General features: G+C 35.6%; 1 protein-coding gene across 1 annotated transcript; it reads right to left on the bottom strand.

Annotated features, from left to right (window-relative positions):
• Positions 1 to 606: 606 nt before the first annotated feature.
• On the bottom strand, positions 607 to 21,596 carry LOC126822037 (cryptochrome DASH). The gene is made up of 13 exons (XM_050550761.2): positions 21,457 to 21,596; positions 20,498 to 20,670; positions 19,755 to 19,854; positions 19,395 to 19,513; positions 18,752 to 18,900; positions 18,396 to 18,558; positions 14,323 to 14,492; positions 11,384 to 11,443; positions 10,201 to 10,283; positions 9,264 to 9,338; positions 5,383 to 5,502; positions 5,042 to 5,215; positions 607 to 4,002 (listed from the first exon to the last, which is right to left on the bottom strand). The coding sequence occupies exons 1-13, from the start codon at positions 21,514 to 21,516 to the stop codon at positions 3,904 to 3,906; spliced, it is 1,545 nt and encodes a 514-aa protein (XP_050406718.1). The 5' UTR covers positions 21,517 to 21,596; the 3' UTR covers positions 607 to 3,903.
• Between the last annotated feature and the right edge of the window lie 1,635 nt (positions 21,597 to 23,231).

The following is a 23,231-nucleotide window of genomic DNA, read 5'->3' on the forward strand; positions in this document are numbered from 1 at the left end:
ATGTATCTGCGTTGGGGTTAGTCCTTTCAGTTACAGATAATTGATGACTGCCGTAGAGCCAGGTTCATAAGATGGTCTGGTACGAAGACAATAATAACACCACAGTTGCTGTTCTTATGTCTATGATTTGTTCAATGATTGTACCTGTTGGTGAAAAAAATTTGTTTCAACCCAAATGATCGTTTCTGGCTTCGACCTGTTAAACCAGCCCTCGTATATGGCACATTTTTGACGACAGTTCATTCGAAGTCATATTTCTCGGCCGTTTCAGAACGGAGCTGGACGAAACTTAACAGGGACATTCTTTGGAACATTCCATAAACGAAATTTTCAGCTCTTTTATAATCTTGGTGTATTTTTTTGGTACCGGTATATTTTTGCAACCAATGTTCACAAGTATATTTGCATCTGGGTCTGGCTTGATGCCAATTTACACTAGGAGTAAAATTTAAATACCATACCTTTATATTTACTTTTGCATATGGCCAAACATATTTTGCATAAGATACACCCTGTGGCCAAGTGTAAATGTGATCATGGATATTTAGCTATAGTAGGATTTGAGCAATTTTTCAGACATTAAACTCTGTATATGTGTAAATAATTACATTTATTACAGATAATATATATTATACTACATGTATATACAAACAAGAGCATCATTACTGCTGCAATATACATCCACATTCCTGCTTTGATTGATATGGTACTTTTTAAAATGAAGACTCTGCCAATGGGGGTTGGACATCGACCAATATAAATAGGTACAATCCTATGATGGATCATAGTGAATCGGATCCAAATATGTTAATAATTGCAACCTGTAGATTATTTACAAACGAAATATTAACAAAAAGTGGGTGTGGCACCTCCGGGGGGGGGGGGGGGGTAGAGATCATGCACCAAAATCAATAATTCCGTCCTTAGGGTATAAGGAATAAGTATACCAAGTTCCAAGTCAATCCATTCAGAAAAATTGGGAATGACACTACCCCTGGGGTCGGGAATTTCACCAAAAACGAAAGGGAAACATCCTTAGAGTATAACTTATAAGGAATACGTATTCAAATTTTCAAAAGGATCTGTTAAGAATTGCCGTCTGTAGGCAACACAAAGTCACACACAAAAACTGGTGGGTGTGGCTGTGTGGGACAAGTGTGGGGGTATAAAAATACAGAGACGAGTGTTTGCCAAGCACAGAGAAAAAGCTGCAAAGACAAAAGGATTTTCATGGTACATAAACCAAGAAGTTAGGGTCCAATATGAGCAAGCATCTTAAGGAACCCAGATTTTTGGGATATCAACATAGATTTTAAGCTTCATCAATATTGGATAAAATTTGTGACCTCTAGATGGTCCACAACTTTGGTATTACCGGTACATACTTTACACTATTTGCGTGCAGGGTGCGGCCACTTTATTGGGCACTCTTGGTCCAATTTTCAGAAAATGAAAACTCAACTGTCATTATGGTGTAAGGATTATACATTTAAACATTTTTGTAAATCAGATAAAAATTGTGACATCTAGGGACCATAATCCAGGAAGTTACGGTCTGATACATGCCAATATCGAAAAGAACCGAGATCTTTCGGATGTATTTCAAGTTTCATCAAAATCGCATAAAATGGATTCACAAGCTAAAAACTATATTTTTCATACAATCAGGGGCCATAATCCATGAAGTTACAGTCCAATATGTGCGAATATCCACATGAACCAAGATCTTTTGGATAAAAACCTATTTTTTAAGTTTCATTAACATTGGAAAAAAATTGTGACCTCTTGAGGGTACACTTGCAACCTTGGTATTACATACTTTTACACTATTAACTTATGAAGAGCATCCATTTTCGCTCCGATTTTCACGCAATTCTAATTCAACCATCATTAGGGTTTAACGTTGTTTTATTTGAATGTTTTTTAAAATCCGATAAAAATTGTGACCTCCGGACGGTGCACAAGCTTACAATCAGGGGCCATAATCCATGAAGTTATAGTCTGATATGTGCAAATATCTAAAGGACACACAACATGTTTGGGATATAAACATATACATGTATTTTATTAAGTTTGATCATAATCGGATAAAAAGTGTGACCTCTGGAAGGGTCCACAACCGTTGTAGTAGGAGCGGCCATTTTTGGCCCAATTTTCACAAAATTCGAAATCAGATAAAAATTGTGACTCTTAGAGGGACCACTAGCTAAAAACGCGATTTTTCATACAAACAGGGGCATATGGTTATAAACAGGGGCATAGGGTTATAAACATAAATTACAAGTTTGATCAAATTCGGGTTAAAATTATTGTTGAAAATTTATATTTTTATGAAAGCTTCTAGTGGAATTTTATATTTTACAATCAAATTTTATGATTATTTTATGATGTTTTTATCAAATTTCATGATATTTTTATAATGTTTTCATCACATTTCATGACTTTTTATGTTTTTATCATTATCAAATATTATAATTTTTTTTATATCTGCACTGACAGTAAATAACTTATCTCTGGTCCATAAAGTAATGTTCAGCCAGTGTTATGCAGATGAGAAGGACCCATCAGTAGCACTGGTGGTATTAATGGTAGCAGTCTCCTATGTTCATATACCCACATAACATTGACTGAACACTGTCAAATAGAAAATGAAAGAGAGCAGCAAGCTGGGGTAGATAAAAGGCCTGGATGATTTTCTTATTCACATTCGGATTTATTAGTATAGAAATTTATTATTGAAAGTATTGATTTATAATTTATGGTTAATTTTATATTTGGACAAATTTTTCAGCTCATTTAATGAAATTTTATATTTTTTATGATATTTTTCCATTTTATGATAAATTTATGAGAAACAAGCCAACAGTGAGGTTGATGTCCCCTGCCAAAATCCTGAAATAATAGATGACACATAATAATTAATTGCACGTTCATCTTTTTCAAAAGTATCGAGCAATCAAACTGATTATCAACCATACACTTAGTTTCATTACTCTCTAAAGCTAAGCAGAGCTAAGCAATATCTTTGATTCTATCTGGGCCCAGTTGTTCAACTATTAGTTAAATTTAACCATGTGGTTACGTTTAACCATAGGTTATATATTTAACTAATCGTTACATAACCTGTGTTTAAATTATTTAACCACATCGTTAAATTTAACCACAAGTTGAACAACTGGGCCCGATAGAATCAAAGAAATTGCTTAGCTCTGCTTAGCTTTAGCGGGAAATGTTAATCATTGAACTCAGTCAAGATATTCATCTAATGAACATCCACATCAAATTTAAACATTCTACCTCAATTAAAAGCAGAGTTGTTATGTTCCAAAGTCTTGACCAATCAAATTGCTTATCGCTCCTTAGCGCAAGCAGAAAATTCTCATCAAACTTAGTCATGGTAATGATATAATGAATCTATACTTGAAGTTTCATAGCTATCACTTAATTATCTGCCCAAAAGCATCAACCAATCAAATTGCTTATCTCTGCTTACCGTAAGCAGACAATGTTCATCATCGAACACCATCAAGTTTGAACACTGCTTATCGCTCTGCTTACCCTCAGCAGAAACTGGTCGTTATCAAACTTAGTCAAGGTATTGATGTGATTTTTCATACAATCAGGAGCAATAATCCATGAATTTAGGGTCCAACTCCAATACGTGCCAATATCAAAAGGAACCGGGATGTTTGGGATATAAACCTATATTTCAAGTTTTGTCAAAATCAGATAAAAAATGTCCACAAACAAACTCAGGAGCGATGACAATATACATCCACATGAAAATGTGGGCGTATAAAAATATATCAGTATATATAATTATACATAATCTATGCATAAGGAGGTAAGAACGTTAACATTACAAGTATGTAAAATATTGCACATTCTATATAATAAATAGGTTCATTGTCTGGGTTGTGAATTTTTGAAGTAAAAGTCCATTCCTTTTTGTTGTTTTAATTTACTACCTCCTCCTCCTCTACCACATCCACCACCACTGCCCTGAATTAAACAATCGTTTGATTACATAACAGTAAGTAATATTTCCTTTTTAGTGTAAACAAGCCAACAGTGAGGCTGATGTCCCCCGCCAAAATCCAAAATAAATAGATGACTCAGTAAATGTTATGAAATACCTGGAATGTGAAACTAGAAACTAAGTTTCATCACTCTCAATCAGTTAGAATCAAAGTTATCTTTTCATAAAGCATCCATCTATGAAATGCATATAGCTCTGCTTAGCTTTAGCAGGAAATGTTAATCATTGAACTCAGTCAAGACATTCAAATCAAGTTTAAACATTCTACCTCAATTAAAAGCAGAGTTGTTATGTTCCATAGTTTTGACCAATCAAACTGCTTATCGCCACTTGTTCAAAACAGAAAATTCTCATCATCGAACTTAGTCAAGATATTAATATAATAAATCTATACTCGGTGTTTAATCACTCTCACCCAATTAGAACCAAAGTTATTGTGTGCCAAAGTCTCAACCTATAAAATTGCTTATTTCTGCTTAGCCTCAGTGGGAAATGCAAATGATTGAACTGTCATGGCTTTCACCTAATAAACCCCTACACCAAGTTTGAACACTCAAGCTCAATTAGATAGAAGGAGAGTTATTGTGTCCGAAAAAGTGTGACGGACGGACGGACAGACTGACAGAAAGACCCATTTTAATAGTCGCCTATTTTCTTCGAAAGGCTGAGGACAATTAGTACATAAAATAGAATGTGAAGGTGTGAAAAGGCACGAATTCTGCAGGGACTAGTTTTTGTTACTACATTACATCCGATATAAACAATGCATGTGTTATCAACACCATATGATGTGATGTCACACATAGCCCTATACTGCATCTGATCTTAAAGGTCAGCTATCTTGTACAGAGTTAAAAGAAGGCTTTCACATTACTACTGTGAAACAGATGACTGTGACTGTCCACCTGCAGTATATCCATACTTTTAAATTCTAGAGGAATGCAAAATCAACTATAAAATAGAAAATTATTTTGCCACAAACATGTGAAAATATGTACTTACAATTTTTCCCATGTGTTTGGCCCATTCTGGCGCTATTAACAATGGTTTAGGATAAGTTTCAGCTAACACTACTTCTGCACGTGAAAGGACGGCACTACTTAAAGCCCACACCGTATGTACATCAGCACCTTTAACTTTATTCAATTCAGGAATCCATAATCGTATGAAATCACCCTTTAAAAATGAATTGTAGATTTAACAAAATTTTTACTAATTCATAATGGGTTCACAACATGCCGCCAAGGTGGTATAATCATAGCTTAGTCTTTTTATAAATATAAATTTGCACTGATTGAATTATTTAATTTACACTATAAACTGATTTAAAGTACATCACTTACATTGGGGTCATAATCTAAGCCTTGTTTAACCATATTAAACTTTCTGTCTTCTCTTGGATCATTACCTATACCAGCACTATATAACCAATTACCATAGTTACTACATACATCATGATCTATCTATAATAATAAACTATTAATTAATATACCTACACTACTCAATTATCAACCAGCGGCTGCCAGGCAGGATACGCCCACATTTTCGAGAGATGGATAGAGAACAAGCTAAAAAGAAAGTGATTTTTCCTACAATCGAGGGCCATAATTCAGAAAATTACAATTCGATATGCACAAATATCGAAAGGAACCGAGATCTTTGGGTTATATACTTACATTTCAAGTTTCAACAAAATTGAATAAAAATTGTGACCTCTATAAGGTCCACAACCTTGATATACCATATTTTTACGCTATTTGAGAACGAAGGGCGGCTATTTTGTCTGTTAGTTTTGGGCCAATTTTCACGAAATTGGAACTCAGTCATCCTTATGGTGTAACGGTGATATAATTATACGTTTTTTTAAATCGGATAAAAATTATGACCTCTATAGGGTCCACAAGCTAAAAACACGATTTTTCGTTCAATCAGGGGCCATAATTCAGGAAGTTACTGTCCGATATGCGCAAATATCGAAAGGAACCGAGATCTTTGGGTTATAAACTTACATTTCAAGTTTCAACAAAATCGGATAAAAATTGTGACCTCTATAGGGTCCACAAACCAAAAACGTGATTTTTCGTACAAACAGGGGCCATAATCCATGAAGTTTCGATCCGATACTTGCCAATATATAAAGCAGCCGAGATCTTTTGGAGATACACCTATATTTCAAGTTTCATTAAAATTGGATAAGAATTGTGACCAGTAGAGTGTCCACAAACAAATTGTGGACGGACGGACGGACGGACAGGGGCGACGGCATAATACGTCCACATGAAAATGTGGGCGTATAAAAATTGTGACCTCTATAGGGTCCACAACCTTGATATATCATATTTTTACGCTATTTGAGAATGAAAGGCGGCCATTTTGTCTGTCAGTTTTGGGCCGATTTTCACCAAATTTGAACTCAACCATCCTTAGGGTGTAACGGTGATATAATAATAGGGTTTTTTAAACAAGCTAAAAACGCGATTTTTCGTACAACCAGGGGCCATAATTCAGGAAGTTATGGTCCTTATGCGCAAATATCGAAAGGAACCGAGATCTTTGGGTTATAAACTTACATTTCAAGTTTCAACAAAATCGGATAAAAATTGTGAGCTCTATAGAGTCCACAACCTTGATACGGAGTGCCATGGAAAATGCATCACTTTTTTTTCCCAAATATTTTATTACTAGGTGGTTTTGTATGTATAATATTATGCAATACTATGTGCCAAAAAAAAAATTGCACAAGATGCACATGAAAAACCCAATATTCACGTGCAGCATTGTGTGTGAGCCTTTTAAAAGCATGTTTTCAACTTAATGTGCAGTACATGAACTGTGAAACGTCAATCTGTCGTAATTTGTTGTTGGACGTGTGAAGGAATCGAGCTAGAGATGCCGATACTTACTGAAAATCAACGGAATGAAGCCATGGGAATGTTCAGGGCTGGCATGTCTACACGTGCTATTGCCAGACACTTCAATTGTGATCAGTCCACTATTGTAAGGTTGGTGGAACGTGTTCGAGTTACTGGATCAACACGTGACCGTCAACGTCCTGGTCCACAACGCGTTACAACCCAGGCTCAAGACCGCTACATCCGGGTCACTCATCTGCGTGACAGATTCCGCCCAGCGACTCAAACAGGTGCAGCAGTCGTCGGAAGACAAGGACCAGTAAGTGCCAACACTGTAAGATGTCGTCTAAGAGAAGTAGGACTCCGTGCACGATGACCTTATGTTGGAGCTATCCTCAGGGATCATCACCGTCAGCGACGTTTGATATGGGCTCAAGGACACCAGACATGGAGAAGAGTCGACTGGCAAAGTGTGCTCTTCAGTGATGAGAGTCACTTTCATCTTTATCACGCTGATGGCCGTCAACAGGTGTGGAGACGTCTTGGGGAACGTCTTGCAGACTGCTGCGTCTTTGAAACGAATCGATGGGGTGGGGGAAGTGTAATGGTGTGGGGAGGCTTCACATTTCATCACCTGACTGCCCTACACATTTGCAGGGGTCGCATGAATGCTGTAGCCTACCGTGATGATGTCTTGCAACCAATTGTTGTTCCGATGTTTCGAGCACACCCACAACTTCAGCACTTCCAACAGGATAATGCACGCCCGCATACCGCCTGTTTTAGTATGGACATGGCACCGATAGAACATGCCTGGGATGAGATTGGACGCTGTCTGTATCGGAGACCACAGATGCACACAATTGCTGCTTTAGAAGCTGCTCTTGTCCAAGAATGGAACAATTTCCCCAGGTCTTCTTTCAAACATTGGTAAATTCGATGAGACGTCGCTGCACAGCATGCCTAAGAGCCCGTGGAGGACACACACGCTACTGACATCTGTGTCGTACTTTTGGTTTTGACCCCTCTGACTTTGTACCGCTGAATACAGATTAAACATCCATAAGTGTACAAATGTGTTGTTATTGATGTGTTCCCATTTGAATATTGTTCACAATAAGAAGCAAAATAAATAAGATATGTTTACAGGATCATTTTGTTATACGAAAAACTAAGTGATGCGTTTTCCATGGCGCTCAGGCTGACCTTAAAAATATCTTTGTTTCACCAAACCCGACCCACAATCGAGGAGAAGGGTCGGTAGGTCGGGTTTTTTTTCAGATTTTTTTTTTAAAGTTAGAGAAATCAATACAGAAAACTTATTAGCTGTATACTACAGATTCATTAATTTTGTTTAATGAATTTGGGGTCTGACGTAAAAAGTAACGAACTGAAAGTTTTTTTTATTAAACTTAAGAGCTAATTTGACAGCTTAATAATTTTCCGGGTGGAAACATTCGTCTTCTTTATTCAATTGGCAAAAAAATAAATGAGTGAATGACATCGGGAATTTTTCGTGATGCCCGACTCGCAAACGATTTGCCACGAACTTGAAGTGTGAAACTCCTTCATCACGTGTTTAACGATACTGCGGGTTGTGCCTTCATTTTTCTCGAAAACGGATATTGAAAATATCGTCGTCATGTTTAAAACTACGCACCACAGACATAGAAGCAGAATCATTTCGTGGGAATGGACGTGTATTCGTCTGCAACCATTTTGTTGAGAAGCGACACCTATGACGCTTTCGTCTTGATCAACCAGTTTCAATAATGAATCAAGCCATAGTAAAGGGAAATAACTCTCGTGATATATTTCAGGTTGACACACAAAATAAAATAAAAAGATCGTGGAAAAGTGCAATAAAATAATTTAAGTCGGGGGTGGTTTTAGTTAGTCGGTCGCGTTAGGCGAAACAAAGATATTTTTAAGGTCAGCCTCAGTATATCATATTTTTACGCGATTTCAGAACGAAGGGCGGCCATTTTGTCTGTCAGTTTTGGGCCGATTTTCACGAAATTCGAACTCAGCCGTCCTTAGGGTGTAACGGTGATATAATAATACGTTTTTTTAAATCGGATAAAAATTATGACCTCTTTAGGGTCCACAAGCTAAAAACGCGATTTTTCGTACAATCAGGAGCCATAATTCAGGAACCGAGATCTTAGGGTGATAAACCTATATTTCAAGTTTCATTGAAATCGGATAAAAATTGTGACCTGTAGACTGTTCACAAACAATTGTGGACGGACGGACAGGGGCGACGACAATATACGTCCACATAAATGTGGGCGTATAAAAATATTTTAATACCATTGCTGCTTCCAACAAAGTTTTAATTACGTTTTCATTAAAACATGAAAATAACTTACCAACATGGATTCAAACCACTCTGCTCCTAATCTCCAATCTAATTTTAAATCTTTGGTTAAGAAACTAGCAACATTCTGAAACAAGTAAAGTAAATATGTAAAGTTTTTGGATCATGGCCATGAATTAATAAACCAAATATTTTTTTTGGTTTCTGTCCATAATATTTTAATGTCACTACACATTTTTTCTCAAATCACCCTTGAGCTGTAAGTAGCTTACTAACATGTACTGTGCACAGGACTTGGCATGCTTACTCTTTTTAGTACATATCTGATACCATTTCTTACATATGTAACCCAGAACCTCTGTGGCTCTGTGGTATGGTTCAAACTTTAATCCTAATGTTGGCTGAGAAATTAAAGCAGCTCAAGTCCTTCCAGTCAGGTTTCTCCTTGTCAGTGCTAGTGGAAGATAGAGAGCCTGGCAAGAAAAAGTGTCTTGTCATTTGGATGGTCTTGCTTGTGTGGAGTAAAAACTGCCTGGCTTCATTAGCCCATTTGGTGCACAAAAGTAGGATGTTAAAGTAGCTAAGTCTCTAACTCAATATCATCCAAAATCTTCAACATTGAAAACACTAATTATTTAGTGTACCATAATGCTTTTCAGCCCCAGTTCTAGCAAGAGACTCGAGGAACGAGGCTAGACATATTGCACCAAACCAAATGGCGTATGTAGACTGGAATAACCAGGCGCTAAAATTTGCATTCGATTGAGACTGGGGCTTATTTCGCGGAACATAACTGATTTGAAATTAGAGTAAAAACGGAAACCATTAAATGTATATCAGTTTAATACATTCATATTACAGTATTATATGAGTTGCGACCCACTTGTGTCAATTTCTAGGCCCCAAATATTAGCGATTTAGCTCCTTTAAACCTCATTCATTTCAAGTTCCAAAGGAATTTAACAAATTATGTTTTAAAATATTCTTACCTGTCTGCCCCTATTGGACATAAAACCGGTAGCAGCTAATTCTCTCATATTAGCATCTACATAAGGTACCCCTGTTTTACTCTCTATAACATAAATAACAATACACTTTAGTTTGAAGTAGCTAAGTCTCTAACTCAAAATCATCAAAAATCTTTGACATTGGAAACCACAAATTATTTGTCAATTCAAATCAACATTGGTCTTGTGATCTTACAGGGAAAAGATGGGCTTCTGACATCTAATATTCAAGACAAAATAAACATTTTACCATTGGTACACGAATCGTGTACCATAATGCATTTCAGTGCCATTTGGAACAAGGGACTCAAAGAATGCGGCTAATCCTATTCCACAAGTCATGTCAAATAGTGACGCTATATTCTTATCTGGAGAGCATGCACAATAAATATCATCGGTGTAGACTGGAATAACCAGACGCTAAATATTGCCATTCAATTGAGACTTCTGGCGTATTTCGCCGAACATAACTGATTAGAAATTACAGTAAAAACAGAAACGGTTGAATGTAAATCAGTTTATATACATTCACATTACATTATTATATGCGTGGTGACCCATTTGTGTCAATTTCTAGGTCCCAAATATTAGCAATTTAGCTCCTTTAAAGAATAATTGGTTTCAATTAAATATTTCTTCTGGGACCTGTATCACAAAGCATATATATATGCAAGATTTTTATACACACAATTCTAACATTTTACTATAAAACACTTAAGAATCTCATATACTGAGGCGCATTGAAAACATATCACTTTTATAAATGGAGATTCACCATGGCCTAGACAGCAACGTGTGACAGAGTCCAAACAAGACCGGAACATTATCTGGTTACATCTGAAGCTTTAGACGCTCCAACCTTCCCATGCTGCTGCTACTGTGAATATATTCTGCCAGACTGTGTGCCAGATGCCCCAACATTAAACCAATTCTGACTCAATGTCATCACTGATTTTAGATTTTGACCCCTTGTAACTAGGTTTCACAGTAAAGTAATTTGTTATGGACTCGGGGGGAATGTTGTTAATTTTCTTGTGCCGTTAAATGGAAATCAGTCATGCGTTTTCATTGCATCTCAGAATATTCAATTTGTTCGATAGTAAAAGTTTGTGCTTTATTTTCAATCTATTTCAAACATAAAATACAGTATTCAAGATATAATTACCTTTCCATGCATTGAAAGCATTTTTATCTGTTTTCCATGGAATATGTTTACCTTGAATACCTGTATAATGAAAACAAGCCAACAGTGAGGCTGATGTCCCCCGCCGAAATCCCAAAATAAATAGATGACACATTAATTAATAGCACATTTATTTTTTTTCAAAAGTATCAAGCAATCAACCTGATTATCAACTATACACTATGTTTCATCAATATCGGATTATATAATCAAAGTTATGTTGTCCCAAAGCATCGACCAATGAAATTTCTTAGCTCTGCTTAGCTTTACCTCAAATGTTAATCGTTGAACTCGGTCAAGATATTCACCTAATGAACATCTACATCAAGTTTAAACATTCTACCTCAATTAAAAGCAGAGTTATGTTCCAAAGTTTTTACCAATCAAATTGCTTATCGCTCCTAGTCCGCGCAGAAAATTCTCATCAAACTTAGTCACGGTCATGATATAATGAGTCTGTACTCTGCGTTTCATCAATCTCACTTAATTAAAACTAAAATTATCGTGCCCCAAAGCATCAACCAATCATATTGCTTATCTCTGCTTACTGTAAGCAGACAATGTTCATCAAAGAACTCCATCAATGCATTCACCTAATGAACGCCTACACCAAGTTTCAACATTCTAGCTCAATTAGGAGAGTTATTGTGTTCCAAAGTCTCGGACAATCAAATTGCTTATCGCTCTGCTTACCCTGAGCAGAAAACGCTCATTATTGAACTTAAGTCAAGGTATTGATGTAATGAAACTATACACCAAGTTTCATCACTTTCACTAAAGTTATCGTGCCCAAAAGCATCAACCAATCAAATTGCTTATCTCTGCTTACCCGAAGCAGAAAATGCTCATCTTCGAATTCCATCAAGGCATTGACCTGATAAACACCTATACCAAGTTTGAACATTCTAGCTCAAATTAGGGGTGATGATTTTCCGTGATCGCGGAAAAAACGCGGAAATCGCGGAATTGTCCACTCAAAACGGAATTTGAAATCTCACACGGAAAAAGACGGAAAAGCCGATATTTGCTGATACTAAACACAAACTCAAAATAATTTTGCAGTTATCCAAGTATTTCATCTTTTTATTCATAAAAATCGGAAATATTGAATGATATCGCGTGGTTTTGTTACTGTCTATTTTAGTATTTCGCTACTTTCATTTCATCATTTAGGAATCATAATTTTAATCGAAACGAAAACCCGTCTTTCATGTATCCCATTATAAAAAAAGGCGGGGGACAATAAGCATGAACATTTACTCAATTCGAAGATCAACCAATCAAATTGTTTATCTCTGCTTACCATAAGCGGAACGGACAGACAGACAAACAGACAGACGGACGAACCCATTTTAATAGTTCCCTGCTTTCTTCGAAAGGCGGGGGACAATCAAAGTAGGAGAGTTATTGTTTTCCAAAGTCTCGACCAATCAAATTGCGTATCGCTCTGCTTACCCTGAGCAGAAAATGCTCAATTATCAAACTTAGTCAAGGTATTACTGTAATGAAACTATACACCAAGTTTCATCAATCTCACTTAATTAGAACTAAAGTTATCGTGTCCCAAAGCATCAACCAATCAAATTGCTTATCTCTGCTTACCCTAAGCGGAAAATGCTCATCTTCGAACTCCATCAAGGCATTGACCTAATCAACACATACACCAAGTTTGAACATTCTAGCTCAATTAGGAAGAGAGTTATCGTGCCCCAAAGTATCAACCAATCAAATTGCTTATCTCTGCTTACCCTAAGCGGAAAATGCTCATCTTCGAACTCCATCAAGGCATTGACCTAATAAACACATACACCAAATTTGAACATTCTAGCTCAATTAAAAGTTATCGTGTCCCAAAGCATCAACCAATCAAATTGCTTATCTCTGCTTACCCTAAGCGGAAAATGCTCATCTTCGAACTCCATCAAGGCATGGACCTAATCAACACATACACCAAGTTTGAACATTCTAGCCCAATTAGGAAGAGAGTTATCGTGTCCCAAAGCATCAACCAATCAAATTGCTTATCTCTGCTTACCCTAAGCGGAAAATGCTCATCTTCGAACTCCATCAAGGCATTGACCTAATAAACACATACACCAAGTTTGAACATTCTAGCTCAATTAGGAAGAGAGTTATTGTGTCCCAAAAAGTGTGACGGACAGACAGACGGACAGACAGACGGACAGACAGACAGACGGACGAACCCATTTTAATAGTCCCCTGCTTTCTTCGAAAGGCGGGGGACAATAATACACCAAATGAATTTTAGTTTGTAAATTCTTTTGTGAACATAATCAAACAATATATATGTGAAAAGAAAAATGAAACACAAAAACCCACAGGGAAAACTTCATTTCCCAGCATATGTAATGATGTTTAAATATCTGAAGCACACTGATCAGCAGTGAATATTCGCTAGGCCGCTACAATCACTGATAAGGATGACATCGATGTGACTTAAGGAGCCCCAAATATTAACTTTTTTCCTCCGACAAATTAAATTCTAAAACATTTTTTTTATGTATTATAAAAATAAATAAAGACGTTTGAAGTATTTGTAGGTAAGAATTATTTCCTATTTAGTGTAATGTCTTATGTGAACAATGCACGCCCCATTGAGCCAATGATTGACGCCGCGTAATGTGATGTCACGTGTTAAAGGCAGTTATCTTTTACAGAGATATTAGAAGACTTTCGTAATACTCTGTGAAACAGATTGTATCTGAAGTTCAATAACAAGAGTGCATGTATATTAAAACACAGAAAACTATGTATGTCATGTCTATTGGAGTATAAATTAATGATTGAAATTGATACCCTCTTTTACAGTACATTTTAATCATAGACCAAGTACAGTTTTGAAACACTTCTATCAGTTTATTAATGTCTACTTTAGAAAATAATGCTAAATGTTTACTTACCACCAGGATAAAATATCTTGTCTCCATATTTCAAGGCCACATATCGAAAATAATCTCTCCATAATAGTTCAAATAATACCCAATATGTTGACTGATTGGCTGTTCTTTCTTTTTCATAACGTTTAATTTCTGAGTAAATAAATCGAGGTGAAAGACACCCATGCGCCAGCCTAGAAAAAATAAGAAAACTTTTATCACTTTGAATGCTATAGAGGGTTGGTTAATCTTGACTTTTAATCATTATATCTCACCAATTTTGTTACTAAAGCTGACTGTATAAAATTTGTAGAACGGCTAAATAGCAACCAGTTTTTCAGCTGTCAGACTAAGTTGAAGAATATGTAGAAATAAATAGATAATCTCCTACGAGTCCTTCCTGATATCAAAAAAGATTAGTAGGAGATTTTATTTATCACCCAACCCTTTCTTATGCACACAATTAAATAAATATAATTCTTTGGTATAGATTTAATGTTACTGAACCGGATTACATTACGGACGGGGTAGTGATACATCATTTTTTGACAAGAAGTCACAAGTTGCCAAGTTTTATATATTGACACATTGTTTCCTGTAATTGTTTATGGCAATTAAGAACTCTTTTCCAACAATATTACTGGATCCAAAAAGTAGTTCCTTTTTAATAAATAAGTGGTTGCTATGCAAGATACACCCACATTTTGCAAGAGATGGATAGAGAAATGCAATCAGGGTTCATAATCCAGGAAATTATGCTCCAATATGCACAAATATCGAAATGAACCAAATCTTTTAAATATAAACACATATTTAAGTATCATCAAGATCGGATAAAAACTGTTACCTCTAAAGGGTCCACAACCTTGGTATTACATACTTTTACACTGCGTGTAGCAGCCATTTCGTCAGGCTGTTTTGGTCTGATTTTCACAAATTCGAACTTAACCATCATTAGGGTGTAACAGTAATATAGTTAAACCTTTTTTTTTAAATCTGTAAAAATTTGTAACCTATAGAGGTTCCATAAGCTAAAAAACATGATTTTTCATAGAATCAGGGGCTATAATCCAGGAAGTTTTGGTCAGATTTTTACGAAATTCGAACTCAACCATTCATTTAGGTGTAACAGTGATATGTTTAAACCTTTTTCAAAATTGAAAACAAATTGTGACTTCTGGGGGTCCACAAGCTAAAAACACAATTTTTCGTACAATCCAGGCAGTTACAATCCGATATGTGTGAATATCGAAAGGACCCAAGACTTTTGGGTTATTAACATACATTTCAAGTTTCATCAAAATCAGATGAATATTGTAACCTCTAGAGGGTCGGTGAGGTCATCTTTCTCCTCAATCTGAGGAAAGTTGTTCAAGTAATGACATCAAAAACAAGGATGCAAATACTACGGACACTGTCTCCGAATCAGCGGAGGATAAAAATGGCAGATCACCCTGTCCGGTACCTTTCCCAACTACAAGTAACTGGGAGGCTTTTTGTGAAGGAGATGATCCTTTCCTTGAACTAGAGGCCTGGTCATTTTTTGCACAATGAATCGCGACAATTTGGCAGAATCAAATCTCAGTAAAGAAGACTAGGTGTTTTTACGTTTCAATCGCGAAACGCAAAAACAACTCCGTGAGCTTCTTGTAGAATTCAAGAAAGACTTCCCACGAGCCACTTTTCAAAGTATGCCAAATAGCAGCATAATTCTTAGCCTAACCTAAGACAGAGAATCAAAATAGGGACGAGTTCCCAATTTATGTAGTTGTGTACCCCCATAGCGAAAACTAATATGAAAAATTAGTGCAAACATCCCCATAAGCTAATAGAGTTATTCATAAGCCCTCATTAGTTTATAACCGAACATCTTTGCACATCTTTTGGAATAATCGACTCCGGTGTCAAAGATCGACTCCGGTCCACTTGTGACATCACATGTGTTCCAGTTTCCACTGACTATACGTGTAGGAGGGTTGGAAGGCCGAATGGTTAGCATTCGCGCGCTGTATCATAAGGTCTGTCATTGAGTCAACTGGTGTGGTTTCGAGTCCCTGGTTGTCAACTGGCGTGGTTTCGAGTCCCTGGTTGTACGTGGCAAGAGTAAGGGTTTTATATTTGAACATTTATTTAACTCAGATAAAAATTGTGACCTCTAGGCGGACCACAAGCTAAAAACACGATTTTTCATACAATCAGGAGCCATAGTTCAAGAAGTTGCGGTCAGATATGTGCGAATATCGGAAGGAACCAAGATTTTTTGTTTTATAAACATACATTTCAAGTTTCACATAAATCGGATAAAAACTGTGACCTCTAGAGTGTCCACAAGCTAAAAACATGATTTTTCGTACAATCAGGGGCAATAATCCATGAAGTTTTCATCCGATACATGCCATTATAGAAAGGTACCGAGATCTTTTGGAGATAAACCTATATTTCAAGTTTCATCAAAATCAGATAAAAATTGTGACCTGCAGAGTGTCCACAAACAAATATTGGACAGACGGATGGACAGGGTCGACAACATAATACGTCCACATGAAAATGTGGGCATATAAAAAGTAGTTCCTTTTTAATTGACCAATCAAATTCATGTAATGCAATATAAGGAGATATCACTCAGTGATTATGAAAGTTGTCACAAAAGCGATATCTACTGTAGAATGTGATAATGGGTGATAAATGATGTTATGTTGAAATAAATGTTGTTACAGTTGAAATAATGATGTTACAGGTTAAAATAAAGGATGTTACACACCAGGGATGGGATTTTGCCCGTATTTTCCAAACGCCCAAAATTGTCCGACCGGGAATATGCCCAATCGGACATCAAGACATGGTGAATAATATTCAAAATTCCAAAATTAATATAATGTACTGGGTGTTTGACACCACTCAACCCAATTATCGTTGTTAATTGGCTAGATTGGTTAGGTAATTAAGTGAACAACATATTTATCGTGTATATCGTCTATACACCTACCTTAATTAACTAATTAATCTGCCTTGATTGGCTGACTTAATCCTTTGTTGGACAATTCATCAATACAATCCTGACAGAAGTCATTGCTTATCCTTTGTCAGACTATATATCAATCCAATAAGTGTGATTATAAACTTAATCTACGTGATTAACCCATGATTTCTTCATTGTGGGACGTTTCAATCTCCTTGATATCGGCCGACAACACGTAGGAATCAGTCATATGTTACATATCCTAATAGTATATAACACACCAAATCAATAAACATTGTATCCGATAACTTGTCTGATATTTCTTCGGTGGAAGCCGAAGTTAAATAAAGCTATTTCACACACACGCATATCCGATAAATACTAGATTGTTTCTGATTGCATGTGGCGGTTATAAGTACAATAACTGAAATGAAAGTAGAAATCTTGCGAGACAGGTGAAATTAAGAGATGTAAACGTGCCGAATCTCACACATCTAAAGATTATATTTTGTTGGCATATTCTCAGATTTATGATCATTTTTTGAATGGGGTTTATGTTTTTAAATAAATAAATAAACATGCTAAGAAATGTTGACAAATATTTTGATTGGAATAATGTAAGTAGTTGACTGTTTTAGACGATAGCGTGTGCTAGAGTCGATTGCGATTATTTAGCAGATGTCACTCGCTCATTGTGGTAGAGCGACGGTTACTGCCAAATAAATTTCGGGATGTCATGTTTTTAAACTTCCGTATGTAAGTCGAAACGGAGTATAAGACAAATGCCGGACTTCCGCTGAAAATGTATCGACTTATACCCCGAAAAATACAGTAATTTTGGAAGAGTTTGAAACAGGTATAGGTCGGCACGCTTTCAATCTATCCTATTACGAGAACAGGTAATTTTTTAGGAATATTACTGGCATAAATTTGAATGGGAATTAAATATGAAAATTAACAAGGTGCACCTACTTTTTATTACGTATGAATTTCAATACTTTGTTGACACATGATTTTTAATTGAGGTCTGAAAAACGCCTGCTTAAAAAACGATAAGAGTTACACCCCTTTATTTTTGCCCAAAAATGTCCGACAAGAAAAATTTTGAAATCCCATCACTGTTACTAGTGTTACATACCATGGCGAGAATTTAGTGGAGTAATCCGAACCAATCATACAATTCCTTGTTTCTTTATAATGAGCAACTTTATCTGTCTGCCATAAATAATAATCTATCCTTTCTAAACCTGTAGATTCACCACCTTTATAAGGAAAGGCGGTACGACTGTCTGCATGAACACCTAAATGAAGAAAAATATAATCTAAAAAAATTGAATCTATATTTCCTTAATAAAATTCTACAATCGGTTTACGAAACAAAAGGAGTATTACAAACCTCAATGTTTGGATTTTGTGTATTTTTTATAATTACCAACAAATTAATAATTCATAAGAGAATTCATCATGAAGTATAGGGTACTTAGTTATACACACTAGAGACTCCTAGATCTTCAGAAGTTGGTATATTTCCTTCCTCTATACCAGACGGTAAAGGTTTAAGTTCTCTTGGTGTTGATATAACAGATCTCACAGGTACATTAGACTCAACTACCTTTCTAAACTGAGTATATATATCTGGTAATCTACAAGTTTACAAAATACATATATTACACACTAGCAAACCAAATCTCATGTTAAAAACAGAATTAATTTAAATGAGTTTTAAAATACAAGAGACCATTTCACCACACAAACATATACAAAACTTAAATTGTAGAAAAGTTTATGCGAACCGAATTGATAGATATAGTATACTGTTACGCCTTTGTACGAAATTATGTCAAAGTTTTTAATGCATATTATTCCCCTTTGTACGAAATGATGTCCAAGTTTTTAATGCATATTATTCATCAAGAAAAGACTCTTTTTATGCATTGGCATATTTAATTGTACAATGGCTTTTATTTTACAGGTGGTGATTTCAAGCAAATAGATAAGTGTTTAATCAAATAATTAGCAGTTTGTTCATAGGGAGTAGGATCTGAGCTGTTTGCTCTGATACCTTTCTTCTATTACAAATGCCAACAATTCAAATTAGACAGTTGGGTAGTGAATAAGACAATTATTAAGTACTTACTGTTTATAATGAAATGGTAAGTCATCACGATGATATAAAGTATTTTCCCAAAATGTTTTAACTTTCACTCCACAACTGGACTTGAGAGAAGATTCAACATCTAGTTCTTCTTTCGTAATCTGTTGAAAAAAATCAATGAAACAATAGCACTGAAATACAGTACTCTGATAAGTTAGCAACATTAATATATACTAGGATTAGAAATTAACTGTAAGAAACAAAAATATCATACATTGCATTTATTTGATGAATTCCAAATTTAGAAAAAGAAATGGTGAAGTTTAAATACTTTAAAGAAGTGGTATTTCCAAGTTATTCATAGACACAGGCATGGTTTAGCTTTTACTTTATTCTTATTACCTCTTCAGAATAAACCAGAGAATCTATGGACTCTTTACCAATTTTCTGTATTAAATCAGTTATTACTTCTTCCGGCTTACCAGTTCTTACAATTAATCCACTGAAAAATAACATACAAACATTAGTGATGATGCCTCATCCCAAAATTAACAGATGACATACATGTAATTACTTGCTGATTTATCTTTTATTGATCAATCAAATAGTTGATCACTGTGCTTACCGGTACTGCTTAAACATATCAGAAAAGGCTTATCATCTTCGAAATATAGGGGACAAAAAATGAAATGATGAACACAAAAACATAACTAACACAGAAAACAATTCCCATACCCATTTCAATGTTTCATATTCACGCTTATTATATTACATAATCATATAATAACTATATTAACAAATTCTCAGATTTATCAATGTAATCTCACCATCTTTCATTTTCTTCTGGGTGTCAGTTAATTGTTAGCTTGGATTTCATTACCCTAGCCTAGGACATACAGCATACCGATATAAAGAACTGTCATACAATATGAACATGTATAAGATAAAGCATAATTAAATTTACATTGCACAATTCTGCTGGTAAATGATCAAAGCTGGGTAGACTAAAACACAAGGATAAAGTGTCTCTTATTTAAGGACACCCAGCTATAGACAGCAAGCGCACAGGTTGAATGGGCAATGGTCAGGTTATATTGTGTTATCTATCGTGAGCTGTTACCTCTACCATAACCTAAATTACTTACCTGCCCCTAGATTTAAGTATTTGTCTTAAATCTTGAATACACTCTAATAAAAATTTCAGACGATGAGGTCCTGTTTTAGGAAAACCAAAATGGTATGTTCCACTGTAATGCCTTGGATCAAAACAGTAGATTGGCAAAACCTGACTTCCATTTTTGAATGCCCATAGCAATGCCTGTAAAGACAATAACAGGATTATACTAAAACACAGAAAACCATGTATGTCAGGTCTATTGGAGTATAAATGAATGGAATTGATCCCCTCTCTCTTACAGTACATTTTAATCATAGACAAAGTACAATTTTGAAACACTTTTATCAGTTTATCATCTCTTTACATCTAAGCCTATAACCATCTACCAATACAAAAGTTCAGTTAATTCTCTCGTATTCATCAAATACAATAATGTTATCCAACGTAAGTTTCATTTAAACCAATTGCTATAAATACAAGTAGGCCTAGAGTCCTATAAGTTGCATATATTGGCACTGGCTCACCACATGTAGCAAATAGCCCCAGAATTGACTTACCACATGTGGCAATTAGCCCCAGCCATTCCTTTATGTTATGTAGGCCTACACGCCAATGTGTACATAGGTCCATCGGTTTTACGTCCTATCCGAATGACTAGACACTGTCCTACTCCTAGGTCAGGCCCTCTAGCTTGGGCATGGTATTCTTACTATTATTCTAGAAATAAGAAGAGTTTGATACATGTACCACCTTCTCATTTGTATTACCGGAACCCAGCGGGCCATAAAAAAAGATCATAACAAAATTACTGTCGTCGAATCAATGAAATATATGGTCTTGAAATAGGCCTATCGGCGTACGGCTGAAAAAAAAACAACACTTGGTTGGTGTTCCGTGCAGTTCAAGTTGTATTTACGTACGACAACAATTTTGTGATCAAACCATAGATAATACCGTATTATCTATGATCAAACAAAAAGAATTCACCTCGTTGTCGTGGAGTCTCAGATCATTTCGGAGCATGCAAATTATAGTTTTTCCTGTCATATCTCATTCGTTGTCTTGCATTCACTCTCAGTCAAAAGTCAAACGTGTTACTGTTATGTAAGCGTGAATTCTATTTTTGGTCACGAACTTTGATATACTTTGTGACAACGCATGCGCAAAAGTTTGACTTCCGTTTGTGCATTGCAAAGAGGAAAGCATAATGACAAATTATTGCAAGAAACTTGTTTATTTAGGGAAACAGTCTCAGAATTTTATACAACAGAGATTAATTTTACCTGGTCTAACACTCAACAGATCAATTTCATTTACAACAGTTAAACAGCTGAAAGAAAGTAAGGATTCGAGATACCGTCATGAGCTTTAAATAAAGTAGCTCAGTCTTTATCTAACTCAATATCATCCAAAATTTTCAACATTGAAAACACAAATTATTTGTCAATTTAAATCAACATTGATGCTGTGATCTTACCGAAAAAAGATGGGCTTCTGATATCCAATATTTAAGACAAAATAAACATTTTACCATTGGTACACGAATCGTGTACCATAATGCGTTTCAGCCCCAGTTCTAGCAAGAGACTCGAGGAACGAGGCTAGACATATTCCACCAAACCAAACGGCGTATGTAGACTGGAATAACCAGGCGCTAGAAATTTGCATTCGATTGAGACTGCTGGCTTATTTCGCGGAACATAACTGATTTGAAATTAGAGTAAAAACAGAAACAATTGAATGTATATCAGTTTATATACATTCATATTACAGTATTATATGAGTTGCGACCCACTTGTGTCAATTTCTAGGTCCCAAATGTTAGCGATTTAGCTCCTTTAAGTTTTAAAACTCTTCGTCTCTTCCTCCCCTCCAACTCACATCCACCCATTCCATATGTGTTTCTAACCATTTATGATGTAACAGCTATCATTATCACCAGTCATTAACCCGTTAACTGCGTAGGGCATTATATAACGTCCTGGACAACTGCCACTCACCGTGTGTAAGACGTAATATAACGTCCTGGAGGTATTTTCCCCAACCTATTCTTCGAATACGATCGCAGCATGTGTAAGACGTTATATTACGCCTGGCCAAGGAAATCTAATTGAAATTTGAAGGGAGACAACTCTATTTACCGTTAGTTTTAATTTGGTTTCAGACTACCAAATTTTGTATTCAGGAATGAAAAGGTCCAATATGACGTTTTTCGTCAAATTAATTACGCAATAGGGGGTAGTTAACGTTGTTAAGACATAAAATATTATTAGCTTCATACTCACATGGACAAGTAGCCACGTATACTGATATCTACATATACACTTTAGTTTCAAATTATCTCTTCAATCAGTCAGTCTTGATAATAGGCAGGCCTATTAATTATTATATATATAAAGGGTTGAATAGAAAAGTTCTTCTGGAAGACAATTTAATAAAGTCTATTCAATCATAGGAATATTGCCTGTTGCAATAGAAATGGACTTTACTGTCTGAAATCTCAAACTGTTCAGGACTGTCCTTTCTGCAATAAGGTGCAATGATATGCACCCATCTCTATTCTAAATCTACTATTTTGAAGTCCTTATCATCTCTTTTTCATCATAATTCATTTTTGATCACCAAAAGGAATTATCTCTTGCTTCATCTGATACAAATTTATATTAAGTCAGTTCACTATTTCATGTAGAATTTTTCGATTCAAAATCATAAACAAGAGATTGCATGCTGCACAGGTGCTATTAATTGTAATGGCAGACAAA

This window comes from Patella vulgata, chromosome 5 (genome assembly GCF_932274485.2).
Source record: "Patella vulgata chromosome 5, xgPatVulg1.2, whole genome shotgun sequence".
Classification (NCBI taxonomy): Eukaryota; Metazoa; Mollusca; class Gastropoda; family Patellidae; genus Patella; species Patella vulgata.

Coding starts and splice junctions, on each gene's coding strand:
- LOC126822037 (XM_050550761.2), bottom strand. CDS start 21,516: ATGACAGGAAAAACTATAATTTGCATGCTCCGAAATGATCTGAGACTC. Junction 10,284..11,383: donor TGCTTTCAATGCATGGAAAG/GTAATTATATCT, acceptor TTTATGTTATAG/AGAGTAAAACAGGGGTACCT. Junction 9,339..10,200: donor TGTCCAATAGGGGCAGACAG/GTAAGAATATTT, acceptor TACTTGTTTCAG/AATGTTGCTAGTTTCTTAAC.